Source organism: Nyctibius grandis, chromosome 21, assembly GCF_013368605.1.
Source record: "Nyctibius grandis isolate bNycGra1 chromosome 21, bNycGra1.pri, whole genome shotgun sequence".
Lineage (NCBI taxonomy): Eukaryota > Metazoa > Chordata > Aves > Nyctibiiformes > Nyctibiidae > Nyctibius > Nyctibius grandis.
In genome coordinates, this window is record NC_090678.1 from 22389 (window position 1) to 31360 (window position 8972).

The 8972-nt window shown below is 49.8% G+C and overlaps 1 protein-coding gene across 1 annotated transcript; it reads right to left on the minus strand.

Moving 5' to 3' along the window:
- Positions 1-213: 213 nt before the first annotated feature.
- Positions 214-8772, minus strand: LOC137672570 (solute carrier family 2, facilitated glucose transporter member 3-like). The gene is made up of 10 exons (XM_068416864.1): positions 8758-8772; positions 5585-5680; positions 4093-4253; positions 3537-3777; positions 3198-3360; positions 2354-2541; positions 1874-1978; positions 1334-1435; positions 866-1069; positions 214-345 (listed from the first exon to the last, which is right to left on the minus strand). Exons 1-10 carry the CDS (start codon positions 8770-8772, stop codon positions 214-216), a joined length of 1407 nt encoding a protein of 468 aa, XP_068272965.1.
- Positions 8773-8972: the final 200 nt, after the last annotated feature.

Below are 8972 nucleotides of genomic sequence, written 5' to 3' on the forward strand. Positions count from 1 at the left end.
ATGGGGGAGTATGTGGGTGCAAACAAGAAAATAGGAGCAATTGAGGGGGGGAAAAAACGTCCCGGTTCTCATGGTTTTCTTTGCTCATTCCTTTAATAACGTAGGAGTCAAAGGGGTATGTCATGACTCTTAGGCAACTTCCTTGTTAGGCTGCATGCTGTTCAGCTCCACCATGAGGTTCTTCTCTACAGGTGATGTGGGGCTGCCTTCTGCTTACCCTTCAAAGCCCCTAGAGATGTCTTCAAAAGTCCTGCCCTTGGTCTCCGGCACTTTGAAGAATGTGAAGACAAAGAAGATGACCAGGAAAACAAGGAAGATGAGGAAGACATAGGAACCACATACTTTCTGCAGGGAGGACAAAAGCAGGAGATTTTAATTTGAAAAGGTCATAAACCTAAATGCAAGGTCATTTGCTGTTGACAGGTCAAAATTCTAACACCTTTCTCCAACAATACCCTTACTGACTTTTTCTCAACACAGAGCTTTTTTAAAATGAAATCAGGTTCCTGTGGGCTTCTGAAATGCTTTAATGTTCCTGGGGGTGACTAAAATTGTGACTTTTAAAGGGAGAGCCTTGGTGTGCTAATTAAGATGTCTCTTCCAACTATTTGTAAGCTACAAGCAGTTAAGATAGCAGAATACAAGGTGAGCCACAACTCAACCTTCAGTAACAATCAGAATACAGAATCAGGGACCTCTGGGAAGACTGACCAGCCCTCTGCTCAAATTCGAGGAGAGATCAGGTTGTTAAGGGTCATACAGTCAAGCTTTAAAGTCTCCAAGGATGGAGATTCTACAACCACTCTCTGGACACCTATTCCAATGCTGCAGCACTCTCACAATGCTTTGCAAACTGGTTCTTTACCTCTGCATAGGGGAAGAGCATTCCCACCAGAAAATTAGAGGTCCAGTTGGAACAACCAGCCACTGCCATGGCTGCAGGCCGTGGGCCCTGGCTGAAGAGTTCTGCCACGATGAACCAGGGGATAGGGCCAGGGCCAATCTCAAAAAGAGCCACAAAGCCAAAAGTGGCAACAATGCTGATGTATCTGATCCACTCCACAACGTCCTGCAAGGGAACAAAACATGATCAGCTGCAATTTGAGAGGCAAATATGGCTCAGCACAATGTCATCTCCAGAGTCACAACTTTCTCAGATGCACTGTGAACACTGTGGCACAGTTTCCACAGTTAGGAAGTTGTGCTCTCCACCACACACTCAGCTCTAGCCCCAGCTGTACCTGCCTAGAGGGCAGAATTGCAGGGCAAGGCAGATGTATAGTCTTCTAGGTTCCCTGATGGGGTCTCCTGGACCAGAACACTAATTACTCACCTTCAGAGCTAAAGCGACAGTCATAAGAACAGCACATACAGCCATGCCACCCAAACCAACCAAATGAAGGGTCCTGCGCCCTGCACGCTCCACCAGGAACAGCTGGAAACATAGCAGAAGGAGAAAAAAATCCATGACTTTGGCAGTAAGAGCAGAAGAGGTTCCCTTCCTCAGTGTGCTCTGCACCTCTTTCTTTTATCTGCCTGTAGCCCTCAGCGTCAGTCGTGATCTCAATGCAGGTCACTAGGCTGCTCCATCTGGCACAAGTTTTTCCTCTCTGGTTCTTGCTCCTGCCTTCTCTCATCATTCTTTTCCCCCATGCACTCCTTTTCACCCTCCCTTTCTTCTAAAAGGTTAACAATACCTCTTTCTCCCCGCCTCCTCTCCCACAATGCTTTTAATGCACTCTTTTCTTTGTTCTTATAGGCCATTGCCTAGGCCAACGCTTTGCTACAGCCTGGCTACTTGTCTTCAGTCACGTCTCCCAAAAAAGCCCAGGCAGACACGGGCCCTCTCACCATAAGGTCCTGTTCCACTTACCGACACAACAGTGAAGACTGTGTTTACCACGCCAGCTCCAATGGTGGCATACACAGGCTGTGTGATACCAGCTCTTTCAAAAATCCCGGTAGAATAATAGAATACCTGGGAAGAGAAGCAAAAGTTAGACACCGTCATGATTCCAGTGTTTGAGAGCATGCCTCTTGTTCCCTGCCTAATGGCTTGCACGCCCAACAGGGAGTTTCTAAGAAGCACTCAGCAGTATAAAGCAGCATGCTTCCTGTCAAGGTTCATTCACTTAATGCAAGGCTGCAATGTCTTGCCAGGGTGTGTATGGGAAAAGTGAAAGCCAGCATGATCTCCACCTTCCATCTTAGCAATCTCTGGAGTTATCACAAAACAGTGACTTCCAGTCAAGGCACAAGAAAGGGTTTTTGAAAGCACAGTTCTCTCAACATTAGTGGCAAGTGTAGCCAGAGATAAGGTAGGCCCAGAAGATGGGACAGGAAGATAACTCACAGCATTGATTCCTGAGAGCTGTTGGGAGAGCTGCAGCATGATGGCAATGATAATGGGTTGACGGTATTTTGGAGAACGGAAGAGCTCTGTCACAGTTACTTTCTTTTCCTGGGACATTTTAGCACTCTCTTCTTTCATCTCCAGGATGTCTTGAGACACATCTTGTGTACCACGGAGCTTCTGGAGAACTGGAGGGAGGAATCCAAAAATGCCAGGTATAATACACACAGAGCCAGCAGGTACCCCCACTCTGCCCTGCTATTTCAGGGAGGGCACACTGGGAAGACTGGACCACCTGTCAGTCAGTGTTTGGGCCTGCTGTGTGGGAAAGACTGAGCCTCTGCATGCAGCCTTGCTCATCTTTTCAACCCAGAGGTCAGGGCACTGTGATCAGCATGGAAACCAGGACCCGGTCCTGCTCATGTTGCTTGATCTCCAAACTTACGTTTGATCCCTTCGTTCTGTTCACATGCTTGCCAGAGCTGACTTCAGCCCTCTGCAGTAGGAGAGGGAAACACCCTCCAAGGTCCTTGTTAAATGTCAGCCTATTTCCTGCCTTTCAGGAGGAGCTAACAGAGCTGTAGCAGCTGGCCCTGCTACATCCCATCAGGCCAGGTGCCACTCCTCACATCTTAATCCCACCTGGAGTCTCTGTTGGGCTGCCACGTTTCTCACACTTCCTGGCACTGGTGCAACTTAAAGGATGGGAGGGTAGGCCTGGTGCCCTCCGGGAGTCACACCCTGATCCATCACAGGCTCCAGAGTCAGTCCTGGCCTCCCACTCAAGTTCAGTGCAGGCTGGGAGGCAGGATACAGCGCTGCCCCTTCAGAGATGAGCTCTTACCTGCTTGCGCTTCCTCTTCCTCCATCTTGTTGATCAATAAGAAACGGGGGCTCTCAGGGGAGAAAAGAAGAGCCACGCACTGCACGATTGCTGGGAGGATCGTGAACCCCAAAAGCAGTGGCCAAAGTGTCTCAGTCCCCATGATTCCCTCCAGGCCAAAGATCTACACCAAGAATTGGAGAGAAATAAAGTGATTTAAATACTCTGATCTGATTCCTCACTCCCACACCAGTGAGTATGACAGGACAACATACTGCACCTGATGGTGAGTGCAGCCCACCTCACCCTCCCCCAGCCCCCCTTTCCCCTGAGGGAAGAATCAGGTTGTGTCAAGCCTACCTGGGCCACCAGGATGCCCACAACAATGCCCAGCTGGTTGAGGGTGCCAAAGGCTCCACGGAGGCTGGTGGGCGAGACCTCACTGATGTACATGGGCACAAAGCCAGTGCAGAGACCACAGAAGAGACCAATAACAAAGCGGCCCATAATCAGCATCCCTACTGCCTTTGCCGTCTTAGAGAAGGCCATGAGAGCGCCACCAGCAAAGGCCAAGATGTTCACCATCAGCATGGAGTTCCTCCTGCCAGGGTAAAGATGTCAAGACTGAGCTTAAACTGGCAGTACAGTGGGAAAATCATTGGGAGAGGGGTAAATCTACCCATGACCCCATCTCAGATGTGGGAGGAGAACAGAGGAATTCCCATTCAGCTCCTGCCTTGGCCTGCAACTCTTTCTTTTTGCAGCCCACATATTCTTGCTTCCTTCCTCCCCAGCCTCTGCCACCTCCCACCTCCTCCTCCTCCTCCTTTCCTCTCACCTCTGCCCTCTCCCTCCCAACACTGCATTGTAGGAGGGAAGAATTCCCTAATGGCTCATATCTGCCTTCCCAACTTACCTGCCAAATCTGTTGACAAATAGACTGACTGAGAAGGAGCCGATCATACCTCCTACCGAGAAGATAGCCACAGAAAGGGACCACAGAGAAGTGAGGAGCTCTGGGGAGACAACAACCCCTTTCCGTTCTGACAAGGTTCTGTTGAAGAATCTCTGGATGATCTGCAAGAGAAACCAGGTGGGGACAGAGTTACAATCCAGTGGGAGGCACTTTGCACTGGGAGAGGGGAGATTACTTCTGAGGTCTTTCTTCTGTTTTCATGGAGGCAAGAAGCAATGACAGATCCTAAAAATTCAGTAGGCAGCAATAAGTCATACAAGAGGAAGATCAGGGTGCAGAAAGAGGAACTCTTGAGAAGTTCAGAGGTGGGTAGCAGTATGGTGACAAAGAGGTTGCTTCACTGAACGTGGTGGGGCAGTGATGATTAAGGAAAACAGGCTTATCTTCTGAATGTTTCTGGATGATGTGAGTCACTGGTGGTGCTTGAGGGGGTGTGAGAGACAGTTGGGAGTGAGAGGGAGCAAGAAAATGTGACCAGAGAATGGAAGGGAACATTTCTGGCAATACCAGAACTCTGGCAGCAGGAACAGGCTTTCTGGGATGCAAACAGTTTAAGAGACACAAAGTTTCACTGAGCTAAGCCTGAAAGACTGCAGCATTAGGTACAATAGTCCTTTGTGGTCCCATGGGGATGTGACAAGGTTGTGCTGCTGATTTCCGAGGCAACCCCTTTGATAATGAGGGAAATTCTGCAAGGGCTGAGGGGGACATGGCCCCAGAGCATCTGTCCCCAGCAGATGGCAGCAGGACATTAGCTAGGGAGGACCGCCCACCCCCCCTCAAACGTGTGATGTGACATCTATTCCTGGAGACAGGGTGGATGTGGTATTGGTGACTCAGTTCTCGAGAAGAACTATCTTATAGTTACAAGAAAATCACATTTCTCGTTTTCTTCATCTCTTCTTTCTTAGGCTGCAGTCATGAGATGATTTGGTCAGAGTGTCCCAGTCACAACCCTTTTACAAGCACTGAATCTACATCCAACACAAGGAATGAATAAACAAATAAAGAAAGAAGCCTGAGATGCTCCCTGAGATAAACTAACTAGAGCAACTGTAATCCCTACCAACCCCCAACTCTTTTTCTGCACACTGCTCTCTACATTCCTTCTGCCATGGCTCGTTTATTCTGACTCAAAACTGAAGTGGCTCACATTCCTCCACGCATCAAATATAGATCTACCAGGAAATGGCAGATGGACCTCTCCTCTGCACTCCTAATTAAGAGAATTAACCTCTCTGCTTGCTCTCTCTCCTCCCCAAAACCTTGCCCTTCCTGTCCATTGTTGTAGTTGAGAGGAGGTTTTGAATGTCTTCTTGACTTCCTAAACCAGAATTAGCTGCTTCAGAGACAGCTCCTCTCCTTTCTAGTCCTTTGTTTTCTTGTTAGCCCCTCACTCACACCATCTCCCCAACTCATTCTTTCCTCTCACCTTCTCGGGAGCATTGATGACACCAGTGTTGTACCCAAACTGGAGAGATCCAATGGCAGCAATGGAAACCGCATAGATAAGTGGTGTTGTGATCTTCTGTAGAAAGAGAGAGAAAACATTTAGTTAATTTGGTTATTCATGCTTTCTACACAACTAGAGTTTCTCTTCAACATGAACAGCAGCTGCAGCTCATAGGTGCCATGTGCAAGTGTGCCAAGGGCCTAGGGAATGGGCTTTTATCCAGCAAGGGTGGGTACCAGTAACAGAGACCCTGTAAAGGGAGATGCAACTGTACAGCAGGAAAAAGTTCTGTGAATAGAAGTGTAGGAAGGCCTGTCAGAACCTTTGTTATCTCCTGACCTTCATCAACTATTCTCAACTCATTACTAATGAATACACTGGCTGCATTAGTGTCCGTTATTTTGGGTTGATACGCTTTACAGAAAAGCTTTTGCTGATCTCTGGCATGTCATGAAACAAGGGTCTAACTCTTCCCCATGCCAACTGACAAGTTCCCATAAACTGAAACTCAGATCTGCCCATGAGCTACACTGGCAGTCACTCCTGACAGTTAAAACATGCAGTCTTCAGCAACAGGCCTGCTTTTCCCAGGCTAGAGCTTCCCAACCCTGCCCCAGGGCACCTGGCACAGCAGCCTGCCTCACAGAGGCGGTGGCAGTGCTGCCAACCTTCCCCTTTATTTTTCTTGATGCTGTGGCAATACTTTGTATTTTAAATGAAGCACGGCCCCTGGAATTTGAGTGTGTAAATCTCTATTTATTAACTTCAAATAAAAAACTGCTGAGCCCTCAGAGCCATAGAGGAAGCTTGAAGATCCAACCTCAGACGTCCCACAGACTGAGAAATATAAGTGTCAGTGAAAAGCATCTGACATTTTCTACATTTTTAAAAGCTTGTGGCATTTAAGCCAGCTCTGTGTTAGGGAGGCGTGGGGGAGCAGGTGACTGAGGAGTTGGCACTTAGATGGCCAGTGCTTGAGTTGGCACAATTTGGAAATACCATGTTTCTGTCTCAGGAGGGATTGGAAGCTTTTCCAAAAATATTAACAGTCCCTTTTCACAGGCCTTCCAATTATTGTCCTAAGGCTGGCAGAGGAGAGAAAAGTGGGGCCTACTGTCACAGCTCTTCCAGTCTCTCACTTTCCGGCTCAGCTGCAGGAGCAAGGGCTCCCAAGGCTGCCCTAATTTTTGTCAATAACATTCTGCCAGCACTCACACCACTTTTACCAATCTTTCAAGCCAAGCATGTAGGCGCTTCTGGCCTGCACAACACTCACACAGCTACCAGTTAGGCCCCTGTAAACAGAAACTGGGGAAATTACTCTCAGGCATGGTTTCCCCCACCTACATCACGTACACATCTCAGGCTGAGCTCTCTTTCTGCCAAGGTTAGTGATGGAGACAAAGGGAGCAAGGCCCTTTCCTTGCAGGGGGCAGATGATTCCCGAGGTAGCGTTCACACTTGAACACACCCTAGGTGGTCTAGGCCTTCTCCCTGCTGCTCTGTGACCGCTCCTCTCATTTTTGCTGCAAGCAAGTTTGGCACAGAGCCACAAGGACACAGCTCTTGCAAAGGAGCTGGATGCCTCTAAAAGGGCATTAAGACATCTAAGCACATTTAGGACTTCAGGCCAGGTCATCCCTAGTCAGCAAGTATAGCAAAGCTGAGGACAAAACCCAGCTCCCCACATTTTCAACAGTGACTCAACATAAGAGCATCTTTTCCCCCCAGGGCTCTGCTTTGTCATGGCTTGCAGTGGTCATAGCTGGCCTTTTTCTTCGGGGTACAGCAGTGACCATAGGGTACCCGCTTTGTCGGTACCCCTTACCTACATGGTACATACAAAAGCTATAAGGAAGTTAGGTCTTCTACCCTCTTTCATACTCCCTTCTCCTGGCCGTTGCCTGCTGTTCATCTCCTACCGAGTCTTATACGACTTAGACATCACACCGCCTGACCAATCCCCTCCAGGGAGCCAGACTGTGATCTAATATACGGATAATTTGTTACTGCTGGAAGCGCCTCACTTCCCAAAACGCAAACAAGGAGCTCAGAAATAGTACAGCTACACCCGCCTTACCCAAAGGCTCAAGGCTGAGGTCTGTACATCGGCAAGGAACTCAAACCACCACCCCTCCCTCTGACCACAGGCCTCAACAGCCTTCGTTATCCAGGAGGTGCTTCTCACCAGCCCCCTCTCTCCTTCACTGACCAGAACCTCGGAGCAGTACAACTTATTGAATCCAGCTAAAGCGGCCTCTCAGCCCTCCTCTGAGCGACCTTGACCAGACGCTCTGCTTTCCTCTGCCTCATCTTCTCACACTACCCGCATCTCCCATCAATACAGCCGTGACGACCCCGGGCTTCCCCGATTCTGCCGTTCCTGTGTAACTGTAATCCCCTGGCATCCTGCACCCGGTTCAGCTGGATATGTGCTGTCTCCCTCTTTCCTCACGCCCTCCTGCTTTCCCCCCTTGATGCGTTCAAACACACGCAGTCATTAGCTCACTCCAGTGGCGCACACCTCGCTCGTAGCTGCAGATGGACTACGATACCGACACACTCTATCGCCCGCTCTCCAAAGGAGAAAGGGGGAGAGGATATGCTTTGCTTGCTTTTTGAAACTTAAAATTACTTTTATTATAAGCCATACCATCACCACCAAAAAAAAAAATGCCTTTAAGAGTAATCCCCCTTTTAGCATCACGAATCCTGGGACAAACGAGTGCTGCCCGGCCAGCAAAATAAACCTGATCGTTACGGATGGCGCATCCTGTGGATCATCAGGCCACACGCACGAACACAAATCAATCTTACAACCCGCACCGACCCCTCCCAAACAGCTCCCCCCACCCCCCGCCTCCCGCAGACGGGGCTCTTCCCAAGCCACCCGCCGAAGGACCGCGGCCTGCCGGCACCACCGCCGCATCCACCTTTGCCACGACCAACAGACACCCGGCGGCAACCGACAATGAGACGGCGACGAATCCCGACCACCCGCCAGTCGCGACCACCTCCCCCGCCTCCCCTGCCCTCCGCAGAGGCACGCAGGGGACCCGAGCGGCAGCTGCCCGCCGGCAACCACCTCGCAGCGGCCGCACCGCTGCCGGCGGAGGAAGAAGAACAAGATTAAATCCGCGCTCCCTCCCTGCCTTTTTGGCATCCATGGTCGGCGAAGGACGGCGAGTAACTGACGGCCGCCAACGCCGCAGCATCCCGCAGTGACCAGAAAAAAAAAATTAAAAAAGAAACAAACCAAAAAACCACCAAAACCCGAAGAAGCCCTCTGAGCTCACACCGCTTTCTGACTTAAATCTGACATCAGCGGCCTTCCGGCAGCGTGCGTGCTGCGCGGCTGGGCTGCCAT

What these genes read in the sequence shown, in the direction of transcription:
- LOC137672570 (XM_068416864.1), bottom strand. An exon ending in CAGTCTTCACTGTTGTGTCG is followed by an intron (nt 1,436 to 1,873) that starts GTAAGTGGAACA and finishes CTATGTTTCCAG; the next exon opens with CTGTTCCTGGTGGAGCGTGC. An exon ending in CTGTCGCTTTAGCTCTGAAG is followed by an intron (nt 1,070 to 1,333) that starts GTGAGTAATTAG and finishes GTTCCCTTGCAG; the next exon opens with GACGTTGTGGAGTGGATCAG.